The following is a 27,449-nucleotide window of genomic DNA, read 5'->3' on the forward strand; positions in this document are numbered from 1 at the left end:
CTTTGTGATCTTTTTGAAACAAATGGGCTCCATTCTCTCGATGTTGCACAAGGTGAATACAGGAAGATGGTTTATTGCCCGCTGAACAAATTTGAGCAGCTTGCGTGCTCGCCCCAAGTGTAGTTGATCGTAACTATTTTTCCATATCTGCTCGACTAGCACTCGATACTCCTGAAATTGTGTTGCAAGAGCTAAAAGTTTGTTTATTCGTAAATTAGACTTTCTTCCAACGTCACACGATGGCGTGCAGCTCATTTTACAGACATATCTATGGGTATCGATGAAGAACGCGAGCAAAAGTTGTGCGACGCTACCCAACCCAAGTGCCACAAATCCACTAAACGACCACTAAACGGCTTCTAAACGACTCAAGTTCTCTACCTAAACGGAATATAGAAAGACTTCGTTTAGCAGACGGCAAACGACTCATGCATTCTAAAAATAGCGAAAAAGCTGGTGGCGCTCTCTGTTGGTGGGATACCCCAACCAGTTGAGCTTCATTGCTTGGAGGAGAGCTTTCTCATTTCCTCTGTACTGTTGTATGGTTTCTCATTTAAGTTATGCATCGCTAGAACTAGAACGGCGATACAATTGTTTAAATACTAAACTCCAAAGAGAACCACCAGCACTGAAGCAAGTGAGATTTGAGTAATGGTCGTTGGTGTTGATACCCACGCATCTGACCATACGACCATTCATGTTGTAGTTGGTCATGAAGCCATTTTATACTTAAACGATATCGAATTTTTATAAAATAACGTCACACAAAATTTGATTTTGTTTTTTATCAAATACCAAAGCTATGAATATAAAATGAGCTCGACGGCAGAGTCCATCGATAGAAGAAAGTCTTATTTACGAACACACCAAATCTTGGTGCTTTCAACACACTTGATCACACACAAGGCAATAATTTCAGGTGTATCGAGTACTAATCGAGCAGATATGGGAAAACAATGTCGAGCAAATGTCACTTGGGAAGGCTGTCTGACTGGGGCTTCTTTCATGCAAGGTTACTGGCGCTAAGCTGTCGGGATTGCGAAGCTGAATTCGAGTAGTATGTGAGCTCACAGACTGCTCGATTTTGTTTTGGGGAGAACATAAAAAAAGTAGACAGATTGAGCTTTCCCATGTGAACAGCTCGGTTTAACCCATTGCCGTATATAGAAGCTTGAAAGTATGAAAGTGTGAGTTATAAACGATATGTTCAAGCGTTGAAGTTGATGTCAGAACTTCGGTAGCTGCCGGAAAACAAGACGCTTAGAGTGTCGTCCTCGATTTTCGATAACCAAAACATTCAGCCACTTTACCAAACTTGATCTATTTTGGGAATGATCGTAACGATTGTTAAAATAACATAAATTGGTGGTTTCGTTGGATGTTTTTATTTTTTACATTTTGCCATATTGCACGCATAACTGAGCAGGATAATCTTTAGATAAAATAAAACAACTGTTGTATCTAGGCAACTGCAGCTATCGTTCCTCTTCGATCGAGTTTGGGAAAGTGGTTGATTGAGTATGTAGAAATAAGGGATCTAGCCAGGAGTATCAGAACAGCGCGGAAACGCATGGATCAACAAAACGAAGTGAAAGAGTGTTTATTTTTTTTTAAATTTGATACATATTGATGAGTATCCATGGTTTGTTTTGGGCCGATAGCTTGAGCTATATTCCGTTTAGGTTGAGAGCTTGAGTCGTTTAGAACCCGTTTAGTGGTCGTTTAGTGGATTTGTGGCACTTGGATATTGCGATGTGTGTGATCAAGTGTGTTGAAAGCGCCAAGACTTGGTGTGTTCGTAAATTAGACTTTCTTTTGTCGATGGACGATGCTGTCGAGCTCATTTTTCATTTATAGATATGTTTTTTTTATGAAAAACATCTTTCAACAATTTTGTGTGACATTATTCTATAAAAATTGGGTATTATTTAACCCAAGTGACATTTGCTCGACATTGTTTTCCCATATCTGCTCGATTAGTACTCGATACGCTTGAAATTGTGGATTTGTGTGTGATCAAGTGTGTTGAAAGCACCCAGATTTTGTGTGTTCGTAAATAAGACTTTCTTCTATCGATGGACTCTGCCGTCGAGCTCATTTTATATTCATAGCTTTGGTATTTGATAAAAAACAAAATCAAATTTTGTGTGACGTTATTTTATAAAAATTCGATATCGTTTAAGTATAAAATGGCTTCATGACCAACTACAACATGAATGGTCGTATGGTCAGATGCGTGGGTATCAACACCAACGACCATTAATCCAATCTCACTTGCTTCAGTGCTGGTGGTTTCCTTTGGAGTTTAGTATTTAAACAATTGTATCGCCGTTCTAGTTCTAGCGATGCATAACTTCAATGCGAAACCATACAACAGTACAGAGGAAATGAGAATGCTCTCCTCCAAGCGATGAAGCTCAACTGGTTGGGGTATCCTACCAACAGAGAGCGCCACCAGCTTTTTCGCTATTTTTAGAATGTGTTGTGGATAGACGTGCCGAGCCCTGGATTCACCGTAGCAGTTGCGCTGCTGCTGGTCGACATCCAGGAATCGACACTGCGCTCACGCACACTACCACGCCGCACTTAGCGATGCGCGCTAACTGTGTGCAGAGCGCACCTAACGCAGGAGTGTGATACAGGCTACCGGTCGAGCAGGGCTCCCGGTAGGGCTCACGGTGCAGCTCGTGCGCGCGGCCCCATACATTGTATTGTGTTTTGTATTATTCAATAGTGTAATAAATGTTGTAAAAAGTGCAAACATAAAAGAATGCATGAGTCGTTTGCCGTCTGCTAAACGAAGTCTTTCTATATTCCGTTTAGGTAGAGAGCTTGAGTCGTTTAGAAGCCGTTTAGTGGTCGTTTAATGGATTTTTGGCACCTGGGGTGACAGCTGTTCAAACGTACAGCGAACATTTGCTGCGATAGTCAAGTGTGCAACCAGTTTTTTGTGCAGCTCTGTAGTGTTGTAGTGGTGTTTTCGAAATTTATTTTTGTTCATGAAGAGTGGGTAAACCTATAGTTATTGATTAAAATAATATTCTACTAACAATTTATTGATTGATTCAAGGTGAGGTAGGTTCAATTTAGGTAGAGAACTTGAGTCGTTTAGAAGCCGTTTAGTGGTCGTTTAGTGGAATTGTGGCACTTGGGTCATAATCATAAAACTAGTGGATTTTTTAATTTTTATATGAATTTGACATTTCTTGGACCATTATCCGTGCAAATCGATTAGCCGGCAACCGTCCGGTCCCGAGCTGCCCGGATAATCGACGTTCCATTGTATATCATCCTTAGCTTTAAAACAATCATAAAATCTTCTTTTATGACCCTCTCTACCCAAGCGCCACAGATTAAGCTTAAACGACTGGAAAATTGAATATCCATAAAACAAAATGAAAGCTCCACAGCTTCATTGGTTTGATCAAAAGATGGCGTATTAAACCTAATCATTATATTGCTATCCTTTTCTTGCAATGTGTTTCGACAAGATTCTTCTTATTATGACCTATATAGCCTTCTAACTTTCTGAGCAAAAATCCAAATGAATGGTCGTGTGGTCAGATACATGGGTATCAACACCAACGACCATTACTCAAATCTCACTTGCTTCAGTACTGAAGGTTTCCGTTGGAGTTTAGTATTTAAACAATTGTATCGCCGTTCTAGTTCTAGCGATGCATAACTTCAATGCGAAACCATACAACAGTACAGAGGAAATGAGAAAGCTCTCCTCCAAACGATGAAGCTCAACTGGTTGGGGTATCCCATCAACAGAGAGCGCCACCAGCATTTTTGCTATTTTTAGATTGCATCAGTCGTTTGCCGTCTGCTAAACGAAGTCTTTCTATATTCCGTTTAGGTAGAGAACTTGAGTCGTTTAGAAGCCGTTTAGTGGTCGTTTAGTGGAATTGTGGCACTTCATATGGATTTTTGCTCAGAAAGTTTGAAGGCTATATAGGTCATAATAAGAAGAAACTTGTCGAAACACATTGCAAGAAAAAGATAGCAATATAATGATGAGTTGTAATACGCCATCTATTGATCAAACCAATGAAGCTGTGGAGCTTTCATTTTGTTCTATGGATATTCAATTTTCCAGTCGTTTAAGCTTAATCTGTGTCGCTTGGGTATTTTCTTAACAAAAAACGCTGTAATTCATGGCACATTTCCAATATTGGGGGCCTTCACGATTCTAGTTAGTATTTGTATGGAGTTTGACAGTTGTAGCCTGAAATCATGTAAACAATCCATACAAAACCACACAAAAAACCAACCTGCGATTTTCAGTCTAGAAAATTTTAGCCTAAAAGCTAGAATTAGATTCGAGTACCTGCTCGAAAACACGGGTTTGTTTCATTTATCCCAAAGCGCATTAAAGAAATCAGGTGATCGAATCTGGAATCAAAGTGGTATCATAGCATTTTTTTATAATCAAATTTGAATATCACTTTTTGACAGAAAGAGTGAAAACTTTTGCTCCAACAAGTTTTCTGGAGGCTTGACGAATACTCAAAACACTCTAAAAATCTGCATTCAGAAGCAGAAGCGATAACAATCAGTCTTCTAAATTCATACACCTTGGGATAAGCCCACCTGTATATTATACTCCCTCAGATAGCTGCTCGAAAGCTGCTATACAATGCAAACAGCTGACAGGCTGAAATTTCAGCCTACGAGTTTCAAACGGAAAGGGCCCCATTATCATCGGAAAAACATGAAGTTCATAAAAACTGGCTAGGATATACCAAAACATAAAAAATTCAAAAACAAATCAGGACATTTTGATAAAATAAATTCTTTGACTCATTATCCGTGTTTTTCGACTATCCGTGCGAGGTCGAGTTCCGAAGAGCCCGGACAATCGGCGCTCCACTGTACGAAAATAATTTTCATTGTTTAAATGTGCTTACTTCAATTGCCGTTTTTCTTATTGGTAATTATGTTAATCAGATTATATGTGAAGCAAGAAATAATGGTGTTTATCAAATTTTATCTTATTTGATTTTTGCTAGATACAGTGGAGCGCCGTTTATCCGGGCTTCCCAGGACTTGATATCGCCCGGATAAGCAAATAACACGGATAATGAGTCGAATGATATAATTTATCATCAATTCCGCATTAGGTTTTGGAAAATTTTCTTATTTTTTGATAAAAATAACCCAGTTTTTATTAAATTCATGTTTTTCCACTGAGAATATTTGAAATATGCCATGACTTATAATGTTTTTTGTTAAGACAATGTGCTCTTATAACCGCTTTTTCAAATACCCTCCTCAGAACGCTATGTCACCTTTGTATTGAACTGTCATTTCTCAACAGCACGGATAAACGGAAAGCCGGATAAAAGGTACCCGTAGAAACGGCGCTCCACTGTAGTAAAAGGCATATTATTTATTGAAAATTTGAAGTCAGCATCACCGATTTCACACTTTTTTCCAATGGGAATACGAGGTGATACTCATGCTGAGTGAAGTACGCAATGGTAATGGGAAAGAGAAAAAAAGGTTCGTCGAGTTCTTTCACATTTTTCTAGGTAGCACTGTTGTAGTAAAACGTATTGGTTGCACAAAGAAAAAGAAAACGATGGAAATGTTGGGTTTGTTTTTTTTGTAATCTTTATATTTTATATATAAATCCATCATGCATAATTAAATTGAAGTTATCTTTCCTGCGAAACACATCTAGATTAATTGTTGCACGACGGTCTGCTTTGTTACCGACGGTTCGTCTATCCTGTTTCGCATAAATCCTTAATGCATAAATCCGTATGTATGTGTGTATCTTGCTTTGTTCCATTCCCGTGAATGTATTATTTGGCAACCTAATGCGCATTAATTTGAAGAGCAAAAAAACGACAACAAATTGAACAAAATTATATGTTTGTTGTGTTTGCTGAATCAGTTTGTAAAATCAATCAGCAATGGTATCTGTAAGCTTTATTTAAACTAAGCACGTTAGTTGTTTGTTTTTTTTTTCACTAGTTTCTTTGACGGATTATGCTTCAACTCTTTCAAATTGGTGTATTAATTTCGGGTGCATAAATGGCAAACGGACTGGTTTATTGTGCTAGATGGGGGGGGGCTTTTGGATGAAACTTTCTCGAATAAAACTTGTATAATACCGCTAGACTGCAATGGTAAAAATGACGACATAAAATCTTCACGGAAGGGAAGAAGCGGAGCTGGCCATGAGTAATACATTAAAAAATCACATTGCACCAGAAAAACATTGCGGTTGGTAGGCAAAAAGGTACCTCAAGAAATTTCCGTTTTGACTCGTTCTGAGGCTTCAGCGTCAAAGAACATCTCGTATCCTTCCACAAACAAGTACACATACACACCGGTGCATGCAACGCAACAGGAGTGCCCAAGGGCGCTAGGCAGAAGACACAGATCTGGTCGCTCTGTCTGTGAAACCGATGATCTTGTTCGGCAACCCGAACATCCTTGGGCCGTACATCGCACCACCCCGAGCTCTGTTGCTGCGGCTACGCGATTTCGATTCATGCTCCTACTCTCCGTTGGGCAGTTTTATCTAACATTACGTGGATGCGGGGGCTAGAATCTCGCCAGTTCATTTTCTTCTTCATTTTCCCAATAACTCACCACACCCTGTCCTCTGTTTAACAAACCAAAACTTACAGTAAGGTGCTCCATTGCTGTCTCTGATCTTCTTAAGCTTTATTTGTTCTGTTACTGCGCCAGTTTATCCAGATGTATCTGGGACTCGTCTGTGTTCGCTCTAAACATCCATCGAAACACTCTTCCTGAACGCTGATCTTGCAGTTTTGCTAGCTTCTTTGCTTCTCCTCCTCGGGGTCAAACAAAATCTAAACTACGTACAATAATAAAAGGAAAAACTCAGCCTCTTCTCCGTCCTATTTGGGCAGTTCGTCCAGTTTTCCACCAATCTTTGCATCGCTTAATCGCCGATGTATCTCATAGTTCTTCCCTATCCGTGGTTTTAAGGGGTTGCTTATCATGCGGAATTCTTCCTGTATGCGGTTACCGTCATTGCTCGTTCTGTGGCTTATACTTAAGTCAGCAATACAGTACAGTGTTCCTTTATTTGTCTTACTTTCCCAACTGTATATTTATTGCATATGACATTCGACTGTAAGTTCTCCGAAACGGAGAAAAGCAACGCAGCCCGTGATACGGCTCTGAGACGGTGTTTAACTTTTCCTGTAGTTACAGCGTTTTACAGGAGTTCTCATAGCTCTGGAACACTTTATTGACTCTATGTTACGTGAAATGAACTTAATGTAAAGGGAATTGGACTCTACAGTACCCTTGTTGGACAACTCCAATAGGAATTTCCAAGAAGGAACTTTTAGAGTCCAATTTCCATCATAGGAAGTGCACTTCCCTTTAGAAAGAGTCAAGGAAGTGTCCCACAACTAAGAGAACCCCTGGAAAACCCCTGTATTGCCGATTATTCATTCGGGATTATTGTGACCGAGCACCGACACGGGCTCGAGCGGTTTCAGGCGATAGGCATGTAGGGAGTAGAGTTGTGCCTCAAGAACCTCAGAACTGTACGATTCATTCGCTTGAACAAACATCTAAACATCTTCCGCTTTAGATTTCGTGTGAGAATCGACACCTTCGACAGTCGTTCTTTTTCTGCGCAGGTTTATCTGCTACCCGTTTAATCACGCCACACCCATACTGTCCCTGGGTCGCACTGCTGTCAAACAGCTAGTTCCGGGCGAGACACAGCGGTTACGAAAACTGGGGACGGCGTAAATGTTGGCAAACCGTTTGCGCAGCGGCTTAGGACACAGCAATTGAGATCTGTATGAAACTGTTGGGTATTTGGCGATGCCATTCGACAGTGCGGTCAGTCAGAGCACGTGTGCTGCAGGCGCAAAACAAGCAATTCGGTCATCCGTAATTTATCTGAGCAAAAGTTGTTCTCACCTTCAGCGAAAATGATTTCGCCACGCAATTGCTATGTTAACTATGTAGGAGCGAGAGAGAGAGAGAGCGCGTACCGGAGTACTGGAGAGAACCACAAATGTAGAGCTACTACTTTCAGGACGTTCGAATTACAGGAAGCAAATAAAAGAAACTAAACCATCATTGTTTTTTTTTTGCTGTTGAACTGTTTGCACATTTTACTAAATGCTGATGTAGCAAAATTTTATTAACAGCCCTTTTCCGCGTCAACATTATGTCACAAATAAGGCGAAGAAAAAAAAATAAAGAAAAGGAAACTGTCTACTAATTACTTCTCCCAATTAAGATGCATCGGCTACCCCTCCGCATTGATGTAGTGGAGGGGGAGGGGGGGTTGGCTTTTCTTCCCATACAAGATAGGAAAAAAACACCCCAAAACGTCCGCCATTTAGCGTGCAGTTGGCAAAAACGTAATAATACAGAACACATGTTTTCCTCGCTCCTCCACCCCATCCCCTCCTAAGAACGGCATCATGATAGTGTAAGGCTCGGAGGCTCGAACCGCGCAATATTTTCGTGGAAATGAAATAGAGAAATGAAGTGACGGAAACTAGCCTTTATAGTGCTCTTGGTACACATACACAAACACACACGCTTTATCTTTGCTTTTGTTTTTTTGTTTTGTTTTACAAGAGGTGCGCACCAGCTTGATGTTGCTGAAAATCTATTTGCAACGCTCGGTTACGCGTTTGGTGTTTCCTCAAACAATTCCTCCTGTTTCTTTCGGTTTTACATCGTAACAATCTGTGTTGCCCTTAGCTTACACTCCGCGTAGTACGGAGGAGGAGGAGGAGGATGAGGGGATAGAAAGAAAGAAGGAAAATATTTGGCTGCCATACATGATCCAGCACTGAATTCATCATTTATCTTCAGGGTAAAAACAAAAACAAAATAAAAGCGTTTGAAATTCTAGCTGCTGCAGAAACATTTGCAATTTTTTTTTTTTGTTTAAACTTATCAAAACATTGTCAGCCCATTTACGGGGGGAGGGGAAGTGTAAACAAATAAATATATCGTTGCCGTGTGTTGAGAAGTATTGCACGCCCATCTTCTCTGTGCTTCAGCTATTCTCTGCAACGATCGGTTTAAGAATGGGGCCCGAATGGTGTTAAGAAAAGGATTCCGTTCAAACAATCTTTGAGGATTTGGATTTAACTACTCTGCGCATCCAAAAGACGGCAAAACAAGATATTCAAAGCATGCACGATCCTCGGCCCCGGCTCTTTCTCCATGATGCCCTTTGAATGCCTCCGCTAAACCCCTCTTTCGCCTCTGTGATCCTACAACTGTGTGTGTGTGGTGTGTGTGGCGTGTGTGGCGTGTGTGTATGTGTGTCGCGTGTATGTATGTATGTGTGTGTATGGATGTGTACTTTATTCTTATTGTTGATTTCCCTTTTTTCAGTTCATATCACCCCACATATCCTCAAAGGGTTGTTACGTACCTAATCGGGAAGTAATTTAACTTGCTAATTCTAGTTGTAGTATGCGACACCTTACCTAACGAGTCTGCTCCATATATAACCTAAACTTTTTTTCTTCTTCTGTTACATTTATCGCGTCATCATCTCTTGTCTACTGCCTCCCTTTTACCACTTTTTCGTTATTCTCTTATTCTCTCTGTCGCGATCTTTCTCTCTTTTTGCCTCTCTCTCATTCTCTCCCACTCCCTCTCCATCTCTCTCTTTCTATCTCTTTCTTCCGTTTTCACCCAATTCTGTCCCGACCACGATTGAATCCCCCCTCCGCACCGCACCGCGCGCGCTTATTCTCATGCGCGCACGTCCTTTTTTTGTGTGTTTGAGAAAACACGCTGCAATCACACACACACCCTGTACATGTGGCGCCGCTCCTTGGGTGCTGTGCTGCTTACCCCCCCTGCTTTGCTGCTTAACATTCAAAATTCCTACTCATCCGTGTCGCTGGACAGCTTATCTTTGTCGCGCCGCTCTTCCCGTTTGTTTTCGCCGGATGTGACCGCTGGCGGGTTGTTGCTGCCTTGCTGCATCGCTCGCTGCTTCATTATTGTCCAATCGAACGTGTAGTCGTACTGATGGTTGAGGGTGCGGAAAAGGATCCTGCAGGAAGCGTGGAAGCAAAAATACAACACGTTAAGAAAGTGCATATAGTTTTGTTGGGTGGTAGATTTTGCGATAAAATTGTGAAGATTTAAATTGTTGTAGCTGAATGCAGCAGAATGAAAAATATTGTTTTCTTTTTAGGTCAAGTTTTTCTGTTCTTTTAAATCTATGTTGCAGTTCAACTAGAGCCGATGATTTTATAAAACTATTAATACAAAAGCGCAGTGCTGCAAAATGTCATAACCATCACGAGATGTTCACCAACGAAAACAATCACGGATATGTTCATATGTTCATGATTATTGTCACTGTTTCAGCCACCAACACACTGAAACGAAGCTCAAATCAGCTCACGTACACACCTGAGATGATCTGAGGGGAGAATCAAATAGTTGGTGGAATCAGAATCAAACCAATCACATACTTGGCACCCAACTATTGGCCACGCACTTGGTCATGACATTTTCTTTTCGGTGATAATCACGACATTCTTGGAATATATTTGTGGCTTGTGGTCCCGAGCAACAAAATGAGCATTCTTTCTCGTTCGTGCCTATTTTGATTGTCTGTTGGAACGACTCGCAAGCACCGCATATCCCCATGACTATCGTGATGATCATCGACAGAAAATGTCACACCCAAGTGACTGACCAAGAGTTGGTTGCACAACGTATCACCAAACATGTGATGGTCGCCCAAACTGTTTGAGTCTCACCTCTGATCATCACAGTAGAGCTCGTGGCGCTGACATGATTTTGTTTTAGCCAAAATGTGTTTGTCATGACTGTATCAGTGACATGTTGCAGAACTGATCACAGTAAAAAAAGTCATGACATAGTGTCTGACCGAGGGAGGAAAAATGTCACGAAGCATGTATTGGTCACACGAATCGTTTTGAGTATCACCCTCTGGTCATCACATTGACAGTGACATTTTGCAACACTGCAAAAGAGCTTTACAGCCAGTTTCTTAAACCCGATCGAAAGGCCTAGAGAGAGAGGAATTGCTTTAATTTATCTTAAGAATGTACCACGTTCAGTACAGGGTTTTCCAGGGGTTTTCATATTTGTCGGACACTTCCTTGACTCTTTCTTATTGGAAGTGAACTTCATATTGTGGGAATTGGACTCTATGGCACCCTATTTGGTAAGGCTCCGTGGACATTCCTATTGGATTTGTCCAACAAAAGTGCCATAGAGCCCAATTCCCATTACATTCAGTTCATTTCACTTAAGAAGCAGTCAATAAAGTGCCCCACAGCTTCGAGAACTCCTGGAAAACCCTGTATAACGAAAATCAAGAGATTCCATCCAGGGATTCCAGTCATACGAACAATAATTTAATAAATTAATTTAATTTAATAATTTAATGCAATGTAGTAAAAGGATACTACCGCTACCGCAGTCGAAATTCCATGCAACAATATAGATTTTTTTCATGTCAAATAGCTGAATAGCATTGCAGCAGATGGATGCAAATGTGTAAACTCACCGGAAGAGCTGTCGCAGATACATGTAGTCCGGGCCCTCCTCGAAGCGCAAACTGCGACAGTAGTTCAAGTACATCGCAAACTCGGCCGGGAAGCCTTTGCACAGCACCTCGATCGGGGTGGACATCTTTTTCTCCGAGATCTTCTCATACTTCTGCTTCTTGTTGGTCGCCTTCAGCCCCTGCCACGGCAGCGAGCCGCGGTTGAAGTACATCATCACGTACCCGAGCGACTCCATGTCGTCGCGGCGGCTCTGCTCGATGCCGAGGTGCGCATTGATCGAGGCGTAGCGCGCCGTGCCGGTCAGGTTCTTGTCCTCCCGGTACGAGATATGGATGCGGGAGCGGAAGTCGCGGTACTTCTTCGCCAGGCCGAAGTCGATCAGGAACAGCTTGTTGCAGTGCCGCCCGATCCCCATCAGGAAGTTGTCCGGCTTGATGTCCCGGTGGATGAAGTTCTTCATGTGCAGATACTCCAGCCGGCCGATCATCTGGTCGACCAGCATCAGCACGGTCTTGATTGTGAAGTGCCGGCTGCAGAAGTTGAACAGATCCTCGAGCGAGGGGCCGAGCAGATCCATCACCAGCACGTGGTAGCTGCGCTCCTGCCCGAAGTAGCGGATGTGCGGGATACCGACGCCCCCGGTCAGCACCTTGTACAGCTTGTACTCGTACGTCAGCTGCGGGTGGCGGGCCAGTATGCTCTCCACCTTCAGCGCCACCTCCTCGCCATTGGTGATGTTGATGCCGAGGTAGATGTCGCCGAACGAGCCCGATCCGATCTTGCGGATGATGCGGTACTTGCCGGCCACGATGAAATCGTTCATCTTGCTCTGCCTGTCGCTGTTTGCTCGCCTGTTTCCGTGCTCACACCAAGTCGCCCACCGCCCGTGTCCCGGCCCGTCTAGTGTGTTGGATTGATGGCAAATGGGGTGTGGGGGGGTGTTGCGGGATTGATTGCTGTTTTCGGTTTCGGAACGGACGAAGGTGTAGTAGTGCACGCAGCAGTTGTTGCCCTTGGTGTGCGCCGAACGGTTCTTGCCGTCGTCGACTCTTGCGGTTGATTGGTGGTGGTGGTGGTGGATGTGTGGTTCCGCGTGTGGCTTGAAGCACTGTTATGTCGTCCAAACAAACGGCTCAAAGCTGCAAGTAAAAGGGGTGTTGTGGGTGATGGGGAGCGAAGAGCGAGAGAGAAAAATCAATCATCGATAATCAGTATAATTCTTCCGGCTAATGGGTGCATTTTTTTCGTTGTTTTGTTTTCTCCCCCAAACGCGATTTCGAAGCGACAATCGCGACAGCTAGAAACGGCAGCGATGGTGCTGCTGATGGTTAAGCAACATTCTCACGACCTCGGCCACACATACACACAAAAAAAAACCGCAACTGGCGCACCACACTGTTCCGCGCAACGGTTCGATTTGGGACCCGAGCTGGCCTATATCGGACGGTGTGTATCGCGCGCACTTACAATTTACAGTATTCGCTTCGAATTTGCGTCTACAGGAGAAAAAAAAAGTCGGCCCGTGTCAGAGCGCGTTGCCATTTTCTTGAACTACATTAGCCACACCACTACACTGACAGCGCGCGTTCCTCGCCTGCTCGATGGCTCAGGCATAACACACATGCCACACGCACACACAGTCCAAACGCAAGACCCACAACTGTGCACACACCGTGTGTTCTAAATAGCGAGAAAGAAAGAAAAAACGCTGACCACGAACTCAGCAAGCGCGCACACTAAACACACATTTCTGTCCGTGCCCGCTGCAGCGTAGTTGTATTATCGAGCAACACTTCAAAGGCTGCTCACAAATGTTTGAAAATTTTTGTTACCAAAAAAAACACACACACACACACACACGCACGTAGTCAGTTCTGGTGCATTACGATTGAATCTTTTTCCCAATTCCTCAAGCCTTCGGCACCGTGCGTACCATCATTCGGGTCAAGCGTGCTTACGCACATATACACACATACACACACGCGCGCGACCGTCGTGTATCGGGATATGTGGGGCTGGCGATGTCACTACCTTAGCAAAGTGCACACACATACACACACAACCACACATGCACACACGCACACACACAACTGCGTACGGGGGCTCATTCGTACCCTTTTTTGAAGTTTCCTTTGTAAAGTGGGTTTTTTATCTTCTACCAGGGTCAGGTCTGTCGAACCCAATTGCGTCGGCCACACACACACACACACACAAACGGCCAAGCGAACAGTACGAAAAAGGAATAAATGTTGCGAAAGCAGAAAAAATGGTTCCTAAAACAAGATCGCCTCTACGAGTGTGCTTGTTTCTGCAACAAAAACGTCAGATTAAATTCCTCCTTACACAGACACAGATTTTCACTTTGTAAGGGCCACAATTATAGACACTACCGGAAATCGGAAACAACAACAAAAAAACACTTACATCAAACGAAAAACTTCAAAGACCTTCTATTTTGCTAGCGGTTTCCTGTGTCGGGGGACCCTTCTTAACAACTGTAAAAACAGGGAACAGGCATGTCGCTAACACATGCTGGCTAAATATAAGTTTCCTTTTCCCCCAAGTCTACTCCAGCTCGTTTGCGAGTACGGGAAATGGGACGCGCGTTGTAATTGAAAAAAAAAGTAAAAAAAACCTCCCAATGTTTGACACAATGCTGAGGAACTGGGCTCATTGATTTTCGTTTCCCGACCAAATAATCCCTTTTGCCTACCCCCCATACGTACCGACGTACGTGAGATGGTGTGCGTGTCGGTGAGAGAGTTTTCTTTTTTCTTCCTCTTCTTCTGCGAAACAATGTTAAACTTACGTGTGTTTTTTTTTCTTCTACATTCGATGCAAAAGGCCACCGAAAACCTTGATGGTAGCTCGTATTGTTTTTTTTTTCTTCACTACTACTAACTACTTTTACAAGTACCGTATTGTCTTCCTACTCACGATGTGTGTTTGTGTGTGTGTGTGGGTAATTGTATCACTTTTCTCGATGCGATTTAACATTAAACGAAAAGGGATTTCTCTAAATGTATATAAGCGAATCTTCTTACATTCGATGTCTCTCCCACCCTCCTCTTTCAGCGCGACACAGTAGCACGGGTTCCTAGAGACACTCTGTAGGACATTAGCGGATACTGTAATGACTCATTCTTCGACGGTGTACGGGTTTTGCGAGCACCACAAAACGGAGCAAGAATGGTGTCTTCGGTCCGACCGCGATGCGATGCACACTTTCCAGCGAAAAACTTAAGCGACAAATACCCACATTGACGAAGTGTCAATATGGCGACCCTATGATACTTCGATTATCTTGGCAATCTTCGAATGTGCGGTTGTGCGAAGGTATTTCCTTCCTTCTTTCTTTCTCTTTTCCTTTCTTCTTTTTTCCCACATCACACCTTTATGGCACGTCGGAGCTGTCAAGCGGTTTATGGTGCGCAAAAATTTTCTTGCTCGTACACTGTAAAGTAAGGTAGGTAGGAAATACACTGTAAAATAAGAACTATATTTGGATACATTGACCGCTCAAATAGACATACAGCGACAACGTCGCGCGCGACAAACAGCAGCTCAAATTTGCAAACAGAGCTACTCGCCGCGCGCGACAATTTTGCTTCATCCTAAATAATCGAATAATCTAGTTTTTTTACAAGCCAGGTTAATGCCAAACGCAAAACATTAGATTTTAACACATTTTAACCTATTTTTGTGTGTTTTCAAATATAAAACAAGTTTGTTGACTGAGTCAAATGAGCTACTTTGATCTACACAGAGTGAAATTTTGAACTATTTTTCGTTGCACGCGACGTTGTCGCTCAATGTCTATTTGAACGGTGAGGCCATTGCTAGACACACCGAAAAACCTTCGTAACGAAATATAACGCATTGTAACGTTCTTTTTTTTTGTTCGACCGATTTCGGTCCACGGTAACGAAATTGCTGCTAGTATGTTTGTGAAGTGCAAACGAACAATTTCACAAACAATAACTTTCTAATTATACTCCTAAACATTTACTACTTTTTGTTGTTTTTTACAATAACAAGCGTTATTTGTCGATTTTCCAAATTTTTCGTTATGGTGTCTGTTTCGATATGTGTGGCAGTGGTTTTAGTAACGCTTTGTAATGCTTCTTTTTTCATAAAGCTATTCAACAAAAATTTTGGTGAATTTTTACAAGTTTTGTGATCCTAATTGTGGTACAAAATGCGCAGTTTTTTGTTGCTGACGTCGAAAAGCATCATTTTTCAGTTGTCATTTCATTTTCATACAGCTCGTACCTGATGACATCGGACAGTGCCATAAAACGGCCAACTGTCAATTCTCATACAAAAATCGGCCCGCTGTGATCCGATACGGACCGGCCCGAGGTAAATCGTGTGTCTGCTTGGGCTAGTGTGCTCAATTTTTATGGCATCGTCCAATGCCGTCTGGTACGCGTAGATTACCTGCTATTCCGAAAAATCCACCGTAACGAAGATTTCTGACAACCGAAAGATAACACTTGGTATAGTAACGGAGCTTTGCATACCTGAAATTTATTGAGGTTAATTGAAAAACATACGTTTAGTTTGTGTTATATTATTGGTTTGCACTGCATAATCATACCAATAGCGTAACAATGCGTTATATTTCATCTGTTTCATGTTTTTTCTGTGTGTCTGGCTGCCAGAAAAAAAAACACCGCAACGAAAACAAAATAGCAACCGAAAAATAACTTTTGTAATTCTGGACAAAAACAACTTAGATTTGTTTGCCACGATGTTGATTGAATTAAGAGTGGTGACAACGCTCATCCGATGCTATTATGTGAGTCGAAATTAATATGTGATTGTACTAATAACGTCGGACGTGCGATTCGTCGAAATCAGTCGACTGAAAAAATAAGCGTTCCAATGCGTTATATTTCATGTGTCTTTTTTTCGTTACTGTGGTTTTTCAGTACGTATGGCAGCGGTCTTACTAAATCGTATTGTGATCTGGTATTGTTTTGAATTGTAGTTGACATAATTAACATGTAAAACAATGGTGACAACGTCCGAAATCTAATTTTATTTATCGTGGAGCTAACGGAAACATTTGAAAGTCAAGCTATGCACAGTACAGGTGGGCATAGAACTTCACCGAAAAAAAACACTGGTTTGTTCGAGTGAACCAAACAGTTCGCTCTAACCCAGTTCGTGTTTCAGGCCGCTGCCAGACACACCGAAAAACCACCGTAACGATCAAATTGACACACGAAATGTAACGCATTGTAACGCTACTCTTTACGGTCGACTGATTTTGGTCCATCGTTGACGTAGCGAATGAAATTGCTGTTAGCATTCTTCTGCTATCCAAACTAATAATTTATCATAAATATCTTTAGAGTTTTGTAATAACTCTCGTCAAAATTGAGAGAAAAAAACTCACTTTGTTTGTTTCAAATAACAAGCGTTACTTTTCGGTTGCATTTTTTCCGTTATAGTCGTTTTTTTTTGTGTATCTGGCAGCGGCCTCATTCTGCAGTTTCCCGTGTTTCCTCATATCGCTCGCTCGAATGTCTACTCGTTTTGTCAGTCGGGTCGTCGTGTCCATAGTCCACCTGTGTATCTAACCACCGCGTGTTGTAGCAATCTTGGTACAAATACAACACCAGCAACGAACAAAAAAACAGGCCAACGGAATAGATCAATCTGGAATCTGGCCTGGGTGGCGCTAGTGTACGCAACAGACGTTTCACTGCCAGAGTGGCCCATGACATTCGTCGCTATAACGCTGTCTCCGCGTTTTGATTGGTGCTAAACCGAACCGAACCTGGTAACACACACACAAACGCACACACATTCGATCATTCCGCATCTCCTGGGCAAAAGCAGCGCTCTCATCGTTCCTCTGCGGCGAGCGGTACAGCGGACCTCAAGTGTGTTGTACAAGTTGCGCGGGCGCGCCTGTATAAGTGTGTTGTGTATACGTATTGTGTATGAGTGTGTGTCTTCCGTAAAACGCCAAACGGTCTGTGACGAACGCGCTGGCAGCTATTTTGCGTGAACATTTCCGAAAGCCGCACCGAACCGTAGTGTGTGCTGCCTACTTGCGCGTTCCCTTGGGCAATTTCGGACGTACAGCGTGAAAAGCGCGTTACACACAGTGCGACTGGAAGCGAAACGAGCAACCGACGGCAGCCAGCGTGCGTGTTTGTGTGTTGTGAGTGTGTGTGTGTGTGTGTGTGTGTGTGTGGGGGCACAGAAAACTTGTCCACTAAAACATTATTGCGTCCCCAGCGAAAAGTGGTGACTAATCGCGTGCGATTGTGTGACTCGAATAGGGCTAAAATATCCCCAAATCCCGCTGTTGTGCCAGCATTCGTTCCATCGGGTGAAACCCACCGGGAAACGAGGAAAACCATCTCTCCCACCCCTATCTCCGTAACTCCGTCAAAAGGACGACACGTACACACGCACACACGCGTACACTCCGTGTGCAGGAAGAAGTGGAAAGAAAGAGAAAGCGTGTGTGTGCGCGCTGCGACCGAGCGAGAAAGCGAGCCAAGGGCGAGCGAGACCGTGTGCCCGTGTGTGTGTGTGTGTGTGCGAGGCGAAAGAACGTCAAACGCGGTGGGAAGGAAGCAGAAAAAATCGAACACTTACTTGCGTGCGTGCGAGCGCGTCTCTGTGGTGTGTAGAGTGTGTGGCCTTCCTGCAAACCTGGTTCAAATATGGCGAAGCCTGCCCAGTTATTAACTATTGAACCGGCGAACGAGCTCAAATTCCAGGGTAAGAACCGATCGCAGGGTTTATTCGCATCCGCGCAAACCACAATTTTGCTTGGTCTGTGTGTAGGGAGGGAGAGGGGGGGGAGGGGTTTCTTTTGCCGTTTAATTATTTTTCCTTTCTAGCCAAAAGAACAATCGCAGATGACGTACACGCGCGGCGCCACCCATCATCATCATCATCATCTCTCGCCCGCTGCACACACACACGATCCCGGGGAAAGGGGGGGGGGGAAGGTCGGCAATGACGTTAGAAGGGGAAGGGAGAGGGGAGAAGGATTGTATGGCCGCACCGCTGTAGCTGGGCCGTTTCCGGCCACACGGCCTAAAAGAAAGAGGAAGAAGCGTTGACCCTTGCACGGCCGCAACAACGGATAAAAGGGGTGCGGCGGTGTGTGATAAGCGGTGACGCAGCACCTTTCAGCAGCGAGCGCGCGTTCAAAGAGGAGAGAGAGAGAGAGAAGGGGAGAGGGATGACGACATCCGGACGATTTCATTCGGCCGAAAAAGTGTTCCGTCGGGCCCGAAAATGTTCATAATTTTGAGGAAAATCAGCCCCCGGCTCTCCTGCCTTCCATCATCATGTGCGCACTATGCGCCCGTGTGCCTGTGCCTGTGTGTATGTGTGTAGAGTTATGTTTCTCTGTGTGCATATGTGTGTGTTTGTGTGTGTGTGCGCGCTGAGAACAGTGTGCCATTGTGTGGAAGGATGTGGCGGGGTCAGTTGGGAGGGGGGGGGGGGTTGGCCAGGAGAGCTTCGATGAGTGGAGGTTAGAACTATGTTGCGCATATTTATATATATATATATATATATAAATACCCATATGTAACCGCTGCGCTCCCTGTTCCGCATCGTGCGCTCCTTCAGTGCAGTGTGTTCATATTTTCCTTTTTTTTTTCTTTTTTTTTTGGGATAAGACACGAAAAACAAGTATGAAAAACGTTACTTAAGTCTCATACCCCCCCGCCTTCGACCCCCTTTCCTGCTCTACAGCAAAAAGGATGTTGTGTGTGTGTTCCTTTTTTTTGCTCCCCCTTTTGCTTTCACAGAAACCGAGCGCTCTCCAATCAATTCCTGTGACAACGGTTTGCCTGTTCCTTGCCTGTGTGTATGTGTGTGTGTGTGTGCGAGTGTGGGCCATCCTGTTATCCAACACACACGCACACCAGCACACCGATTAAGCTACCATCAAAACCGGATGTTGGAGAAAGGGGATGAAAACATGAACGCCAGCCCCCCAAAAGGCTTCCGCGTTAAAAGACACACGTGCTCTCAAAATGCCTGAGCGCTTTCCGCGATCAACCTAAAGAGATCGGTTTTCCGATTTCCAGCGCCGGACTGCAATCAAAACCATCACACAGCAGTGAGCAGAATGGAAGAAAAGAAAAGAAAAAAAAAGGAAAGGAATTTAAGGAACAGCCCGCCCGCACGCGCACTCACACACGTGGACACATATGACGCACACACACACACAAGCGCACGATAGCAAGGATATGGGTTGGAAAAGGGGGTGGTTATTTTTAAGGCAAAGATGGTTGGATGCATCAGGCATTTGAGGGTAGGAAAGAGGAGGGTGTGATGGAACGCGCACTGCTTTTCCATTTAATCCTTTGTTTTTTTAGGTAAACGTGGGAGGGATTATTTTAAAAATGTCCATTAGAGCTGTTGTTATTGCCCGCCGTGCTTTGTGTTTCGTTTCTTTACTAATATTCTCCTTTATGTGGCTCATGCTGGCTACATCTCTCTCTCTCCCTCTTTGGTTCTTTTCCAGGCCCGTTCCGGACTGCTGTTGCGTCGTACATGCGGCTCACCAATCCGACCGACCATGATATCTATTTCAAAATCAAAACAACCGCACCGAAGAAGTACTGCGTGCGGCCCAACTGTGGCTTACTGGAACCCCGCGAATCACAGGAGATAGCCAGTAAGCCACACTTAGCTCGGCCTGTTTAGAAAGAAAAATGTTACTTACATTACCTTTGCTTGCCTGTCTTCCTGCAGTCGTCCTACAGCCGTTCATCTTCGATTCGAACGAGAAGAACAAGCACAAGTTCATGGTGCAGTCGATGGTGAAGCCGGACGATGAGGACATGAACCTGGAAGACCTCTGGAAGAAGTACCCGGAGAAGCTGATGGACTCGAAGCTGCGGTGCGTGTTCGAATGCCCGCTGGACAGCAACCAGCCGGCCCAGGCGACGGACGGATCGACTGCTGCTGCTGCCGCCGCACCCAACAGTAAACAACCGAACGGTACAGTCCAGTTCCCAGCTGGCCTTTGTTCCGTCCCCCCCCCCCCCCATTTTTCTCATGTTGTATATGCCAACGCGGATTTCTAATCAAATCTTTCTTTCCTGTGTGTGTTTGTGTGTCCTTTTTTTACTCTTTTTTGTTGTTGTTCATGTTGTATGTTACCCGTCACCTATCGAAGCTGCGGCAGGCAACGAAGGCAATGCACAGTTCTCAAACGCACAGTTTAACGCGATGAGTAACGACGACGAGCTGCAGTCGGAGGCGGCCCTGCTGAAGGAGATCAAGAAGCTGCGGGACAACGAAAGCGTTTTGCGCCAGGAAAATTTGCAGCTACGGGTAAGTGCCACGAGCGATTGATACTGCGACGCAGGCCTCTTACAGTTTCGAATTTGGATGACCGACAGAGAAGATATGTTGCCTGTTCTACCAAATTTGCACCATTTGGCATACCGTCAGAGCGATCGTACGAATCCATTTTTTGTTTAACCATAGCATTATTCAAATGATACTGAAGGCCAAATACACGCAAGTTTGCACTGGTTACTGGTATTGCAAAATTGCTCTGTCTTGGGTAATTTGATTCAGCTTTAGTAGCAGAAGAATTTACCTATGTTGTAACGAGTTTTGTGATGGTGCTGCTTGGTAATTCGAGCTGGATTTAGAACAACGAATCGATGAAACAATTTCGGCCGAAACGGTGACCTTACAGGGTTTTCCAGGAGTTCTCATAGGACACTTTATCAACTCTTTTATACGTAAAATTAACTTAATTTAACGGGAAATGGACTCTATAGCATACTTGTTTGACAAATGCAATAGGAATTTCCAAGAAGTCTATCCAAAAAAGGTGCCATAGAGTCCAATTTCCAACCAATGAAGTTCTCTTCCCATAAGAAAGAGTCAAGGAAGTGTCCCACAACTATGAGAACCGCTGGAAAACCCCTGTGGCATCATCAGCAATTTGGCAGGCGTATGAATTATAGATTATGATACTGTATTGTGATGTGATTTGCCTTGTTTTGCTTTGGAATTATTTTTTTTTCCATAGCACATGGAACTGATGCTTCAGAGAAGCTGGCCATTTTTAAAACCACTCCAATGATTGTATGATATTTTTAAAAGGCTATTAGTCCTGCATAATCTTTTTTGCTCTGGACGAACGCGGTCAGTTTGTGATCGTAAAGTTAAAGAGAAATTAGAAATTACATTAAACTCTGAATAAGGCAAATCTGAAAGCAATCTACAGCTGAAAGCGATTTTTGTCTTGCTGAAAATGAAGTAACGTGTTGCTATACATCCAAGAAACCACGGAAAACATATGGCCTTTTTCCGCCCGAAAATGTTTGTAAACTGCCATTCCCAAAATGTATCCTAGACTGTCGGAAATCTCATATGTACCATAGAGAACATTCGTTTTGGGGAGAAATTCGCTTTGAAGAGACCAAAAATTTATGAAATATGACGGGACTGTCAAATGGTAACGTTTTAAGAAAAATCATCATGAAGAAAATATATATTTTTATTTTTTTATTTTTATAATTTTCCAAATCGCTTTCGAATGTGCACATAATTATTCACCACCTCAAAGATGTATTTTAACAGCTGTCAAATGGTGTATTTGCTTCAAAATCGTGTTGAAAATCGTGCAGAAGAAACTAAATAATTGCACGCGATGAAGAACAATGTTTACATTCGGTACTGACTTGGGAAAACCTGTAAAACAGTTAGTTGTAGAGCTATACGTGAATGCAAGAAAGTTGATATTCAAGCAATATTTTAACAACATTTTTCATTCCTTGCGAGAGATGTTGTTCAATAACGCTGTCAACGGATGTTGTAATTGCATCACATATAATGTATCAGTTCTTCCTGATTTTCAATACGCCTCTGGATTAGATTGAGTTTGACAGTTATTTGTGGTGCGTTAAAACAGTGCTGCAAAATGTCATTAGTATCGCGAGATGTCCACCAACGAAAATAATGAACATATCCGTGGTAGCTTGATGCTCATTGCTGATCACTCAATGAAAGTGCGTCATGGCATGCCGAACACGACATGCGAATAGTTGCGTCCAACACAATACTCTGACTGACAAACTGTGCTTAATGCAGTCGCAAGAATAATCATGCCTTATTCTGGCAGTGAACAGTGCTGCCAAATGCCAATGTTTCAGTCACCAACACTCATGACAGAAACGAAGTTCAAGTCAGCTCACGTACACAACTGTGATGATCAGAGGTGAGACTCATACAGTTGGTGGATCTAAAATGTCACGAAGCATGTAATGGACACACCAAATTATTTTGAGTATCACTATTGGTCATCACAATTGAGTACATGACGTTGACATGGATTTTGATTCAGTCAGATTTTTTTATGACATTGACGATGACATTTTACAGCACTGGTAGAAAATCATTTGTAAGAGCTGAAATTTTATGTTGATGTTGGCTAGTTAAAATTATTCTTGTTTTTTTATTATTAGAAGACGCCATTGCCCGTTGAATCTATCATCGGTATCGGCCTACCACCGATTTTACCACGATCACTAAATGAACTTTAATGAGCAAACAAAGAGCTCACTTGGTGCATCCTTTCTTGCTCAATAAACGTACCTCTATTGAATGAAGTTGTTTTGGGTTTTCGAGTTCTGTTTGAAATAATTACGTCATGAGCTCTACTCAATCATATGATAACAAAAAATGCCTTAATTTAAGCTGTTACGCACCGTTCATATGGTCTCACGTAACATTGCGATCCCTTTCCCATTTTCGTTTGGTGTAACGATTCGTCTCAGGGGTGTTACATGTTGCCACTGTCTGGCTTAGCCGTTTTACACCACGACCTAGCACACTGCTCCGCACAGAGGAAAGCATTGGTGTGGCAAAGAGGAAAAATCGATAAAGTACGTGCGTTTACCAAGCCACGCTTGCGGTGGCATTTTAAGAGGTTAGGTGTATTTTTTTTTAATTTGCGCTGTACGTTATGTATCGAAACTTTAAAAAAAAGAACCCCCCTGTCCGTCATTGCATTAATCAGGTATGCTTTCCTTTCTCGCCTCTTTGCAGGAACAAATTGTACAGCTCCACATGGAAGCGGAAGGGCGAGCCAAAGAGCTGTCGTCGTCGGCCGGCGCTACTGCCGCCGCCAAATCGGTCCCGGTCCAGTCGGTGCCCGTGCACTACCAGAATCCGTACTCGCCACCGCCGCCCCAGCTCGGCCGCATTCCGTCGATGGACAGCTGGTACGCGCTGGCCTTTGCCATCTTCATATGCTTCGTCGGCGTGCTGATCGGCAAGAGCATGGTCGGCGAGAGCAGCAAATAAAGTTTAATTTAACGAAGGGGAATGTGGGTGGGTACTGCGGGCCCCCGGGTAACGAGCGAGATGCAATGGCCCCGCGGTGTTCCGGGTGGGTGGGTGGTGGTGGTGGTGATGTGGTTTTGGAGGTAGAAAGTGGATGGATGGAGTCAACAGCAGCAGCAGCAGCAGCAGCAACACAGGAGAAGCGGACGCGCAAACACGGAGCAAAGGGAGGGGGAGGAGCAGGAGCCACCGGAGCGTTGTCAGCGAGGCGCCAAGCGCGCACTTTGAGAAAGCCCACGTCTCAACAGTGTTTAATCCTGCCGCGAGCGGCCGCGCGCACCTGCTCCGAGTGGATGCAATTTGGGTTCGATTTTCGATTATTCAAAACACTGTCAAACACGCGGCAAAACAAACCAAGAGAAGAGGCAAAACAAAAAAAAAAAAATACGTGTACAGCAAACGCTCGCGCGCGCCATTTGTGTAGTAGAGTAACTGTGCAGCGCATAACCAGGCGTGAGAATGAGAGCAGCAAACAACTACGCGCGACGCAACAAAAAGACACACAAGCAACATACTGCAGCCACACAGAAAAATCCACGCATCCTACACGTACATACATTAACATGAACACAAACGCAACGATCACTGTTTGCGGGAGGAGTGCGCGATCATACTATAATGGTGTGAAGGGAAGGAGAGGGGAATTTAAAATGGGTACGCGGCCAACGCTGCCCGTTTCCTTTTTGTTGTTTATTTGTTTTCCATATAAGAACGTAACACGATTATTAAAAAAAGGGGGGAATGGGAAGCGTTAAAGAGCCGTAGAGGGTGGGGATGAGCGTCGTCGTGTCACGAAACAATCTTGGGAAGGAGGCACCAGTAGGGAAAGAGGAAGGATGGATAACAGTGGAGATCAGGGCTCGGTGATAGTTTTGTGTGTTCCGCGAGAACAGCAGAGAAAGGTGGACGAAACAGAATCGGTGGGGGAAAATACGGGAAAATTCGAATGCGATGCGAAAGAGCTGACAGAGGAAGCAAGCAAGCATGTGAGGTACGCTACGCGCGAAAACTACGACGCCACAAACACACACACACTCTCTCCTTTAGCATCAAAGTCGCGAAATTGGCAAGATCCATTGAGCTAGCTAAGTAACAAGAAGTTATGCACCCATAGCAGAAGAAAACGAAACAAAAACAACACATACACACAAACAAAGACACTCAGATACACAGAACAAACGCAAACAGACACTCATATATTTCGTCTTGGTGAAGGAAATTTGGAATTTGGTAGCAAAAAAAAAGAAGAAAAAAACATGATACACACACACACACCAGCTTAAATGCAGCTTATTATAATATAACATGCCTAAACATTAACTTAAAAGAAAGAACTAATCCGAAACAGAAAATTGTGCAAAAGAGCAAAAAACGGCAACACAACAAAAACACACGGGAAATAATAAGAAGATCAGCAACTGTTCTGACGAAAAAAACTTAGGAGCAGAATAAGAAGAAGAACAAAAAAAAAGAAATATATGAAAATAGCAGGTAGCAGGGAGGCACGTAGAGACTCGAGAGTAAGAGAGAAATAGGGCAGCAGGTGAAAAGGGGAAAAGGAGAAAACCCATGCACGATTAATAGCGAAAGGCGAACGCGGGGTATGCGAATTATTAAACGCAAGAATGGTGGTCATGGATAATGAAGGGAATGAGCTGATGAGGGAATGGCTGATGAGGCCTGATGATGATCGATGATGATGATGATGATGATATAAACGCAAATAAACGTAGGTGTTGAAGCATCCTAGAAATGCATAAACAAATTGGGCAAAATTCAACAAAAAAAATGCGCAAAAACTCAGCAGCAACGCGCGCACGGCGTAATGTAGAAAAGCAATCAAGCGGGATTTATGTTAGCCCCTATATTAGTTTACTCTAAGTTGTGGTGATTTTTTGTTTTACCTAAGCCCTCTTTCATAAACTATTATGTACGCTTCTTCACGTTTCGCGCTTTCCGTTGTCCTGTTCCATCTTGTTACGAATGTTACCCTGTTTATCTCTCCCTTCTTTTTTATCTCTCTCTCTTTTTACTATTATTGTACGCATTGGTTTGTACGCAGGCCGGGGGCAGCAAAGGGCGGTCCTGAAGGACAAAACCGCATCCTTGTGCGCGCCACCCCTGTTTCGTATTTCGCATGTGAAAGAAATGTACAAACTTCAAAATCTACCAAATGAATTGAATTATCGTCCCAATAAACGTTACAATTACAACAAACAAACAAACAACTCTCCTCCGTGAGACTATCTTGGTCTGTTTTGTTCTGGTTTGCGGGGTTTGCAGGGTTAGAGCTAAAGGAATTGGAAGAAAAAGGAAAGGAACAAAAAAAACGATCGTTTGGAGCAAGACGGTGTAATGCATTTCTCCCTGGGCTCGAGCGGGAAAAGGTGAATGAAAAATAATTTTAAAACAACACACACACACACACACACACACACACACACACACACACACACACACACACTAAATAGGACAATTTATAGTTGTTCATGGGCCCTCAATGGGCTCAATGTTTTGCTTTAAGCCTTGTTTTTGTACGCAATATGTAGCTACACGTACGCTTTATTTTAGGCACTGGAAAGAAACGTTACCATGGAATGCTGAGCAGAAACCAGGCCAGTATTCAAATAGCAATGAGAGCGAACAAGAACGGCGTTTCGATCCGTCACAAGCTGGCTAGAGTAGATTGCACGGCGCGAAGGAGCCAAGCGTGGAAGGAAAAGACGAGGTTGAACGAGAGCAGACCACATGAAGACACGAGGTGTGGCGCATGAACACAATCAGTAAAATCGATCGCAAAAGTCAGTAAAATCGGGGTGCGAAACCTTAACTGGCGCTGCATTATTCAGCCCGCCGTAGTGTGCGGAAGGAAGGGAAAGGTGGCAGGCGATAGCAAAACTAATTACGGGCGGGTGGAGAAAAAAGGAGTAGAAAATGGAAAAAAGCAACAAATTATGCAAAACACGAAATTGATTATTGGTTTGCTAAACGCGGGTAAAAACGAACACGCAAATCCTAAGAGAGAAGAACGAAAAAAGAAGATATTCAGTAGAGCATACATTAGCTCCAGTAATATCAGGACAGAAGTGTAATCATTCGGTGAAACAAAAACCACCAAACCAGGCAAAAAGGAAGGGTAAATATAGTAACCGAAACAAAAATGGGCAACAAATATTCAAAAGCAGTCTAGGTGTGGAGGAGGGCCTTCAAAAACAATCTTTATCATTGCTGTTTCTGTAAAACATACTGACATTTAAAACTGCAAAAATAAAACCCAAAACATATTTACCGCGGGTAGTCTACATACTTCGAGCGGAGAAAACTATAGAACGGTGAATTCGTGTGTGTGTGTGTGTGTGTGTGTGTGTGTGTGTGTGTGTGATAGCGTTTCCAAACCAATCTCCTGTGTGCACAGCACTATTCAACGCTTGCAAGATGTTTTTCAACAGCTGGCACGCGTCATATTTGCATCACAATAACATCTCAATTCTTCCTCATGATTTTCAACACATCACAGCTGTCACACTCAGACCAGGGCTTGTGTGATTGTGT

General features: G+C 43.5%; 2 protein-coding genes across 4 annotated transcripts; one reads left to right on the forward strand and one right to left on the reverse strand.

The window, feature by feature from the left end:
* Positions 1 to 8,131: 8,131 nt before the first annotated feature.
* LOC120905752 (casein kinase I-like) lies at positions 8,132 to 12,648 on the reverse strand. The gene is made up of 2 exons (XM_040316822.1): positions 11,537 to 12,648; positions 8,132 to 10,042 (listed from the first exon to the last, which is right to left on the reverse strand). Exons 1-2 carry the CDS (start codon positions 12,358 to 12,360, stop codon positions 9,871 to 9,873), a joined length of 996 nt encoding a protein of 331 aa, XP_040172756.1. The 5' UTR covers positions 12,361 to 12,648; the 3' UTR covers positions 8,132 to 9,870.
* Positions 12,649 to 17,195: 4,547 nt separating this feature from the next.
* LOC120906815 (vesicle-associated membrane protein-associated protein B-like) lies at positions 17,196 to 25,840 on the forward strand. 3 transcript variants are annotated; one of them, XM_040318857.1, is made up of 5 exons: positions 17,196 to 18,284; positions 20,053 to 20,205; positions 20,283 to 20,531; positions 20,719 to 20,867; positions 23,601 to 25,840. In XM_040318857.1, the coding sequence occupies exons 1-5, from the start codon at positions 18,227 to 18,229 to the stop codon at positions 23,856 to 23,858; spliced, it is 867 nt and encodes a 288-aa protein (XP_040174791.1). In that variant the 5' UTR covers positions 17,196 to 18,226; the 3' UTR covers positions 23,859 to 25,840. The 3 variants fall into 3 exon arrangements, with proteins under 3 accessions (XP_040174791.1, XP_040174792.1, XP_040174790.1); XM_040318858.1 differs by having other exon boundaries at positions 17,197 to 18,284; positions 20,283 to 20,516; positions 20,710 to 20,867; XM_040318856.1 differs by having other exon boundaries at positions 17,198 to 18,284; positions 20,710 to 20,867.
* The last annotated feature ends 1,609 nt before the right edge of the window (positions 25,841 to 27,449 follow it).

Source organism: Anopheles arabiensis, chromosome X (assembly GCF_016920715.1).
Source record: "Anopheles arabiensis isolate DONGOLA chromosome X, AaraD3, whole genome shotgun sequence".
Classification (NCBI taxonomy): domain Eukaryota; kingdom Metazoa; phylum Arthropoda; class Insecta; order Diptera; family Culicidae; genus Anopheles; species Anopheles arabiensis.

Bases quoted from the DNA above. Each gene is read 5' to 3' on its own strand.
- LOC120905752 (XM_040316822.1), bottom strand. From the start codon at position 12,360: ATGAACGATTTCATCGTGGCCGGCAAGTACCGCATCATCCGCAAGATC. The intron at 10,043-11,536 runs GTGAGTTTACAC...CGCTTCCTGCAG, and splicing joins TATCTGCGACAGCTCTTCCG to GATCCTTTTCCGCACCCTCA.
- LOC120906815 (XM_040318856.1), top strand. From the start codon at position 18,227: ATGGCGAAGCCTGCCCAGTTATTAACTATTGAACCGGCGAACGAGCTC. The intron at 18,285-20,052 runs GTAAGAACCGAT...GTTCTTTTCCAG, and splicing joins GAACGAGCTCAAATTCCAGG to GCCCGTTCCGGACTGCTGTT. The intron at 20,868-23,600 runs GTAAGTGCCACG...GCCTCTTTGCAG, and splicing joins AGGAAAATTTGCAGCTACGG to GAACAAATTGTACAGCTCCA.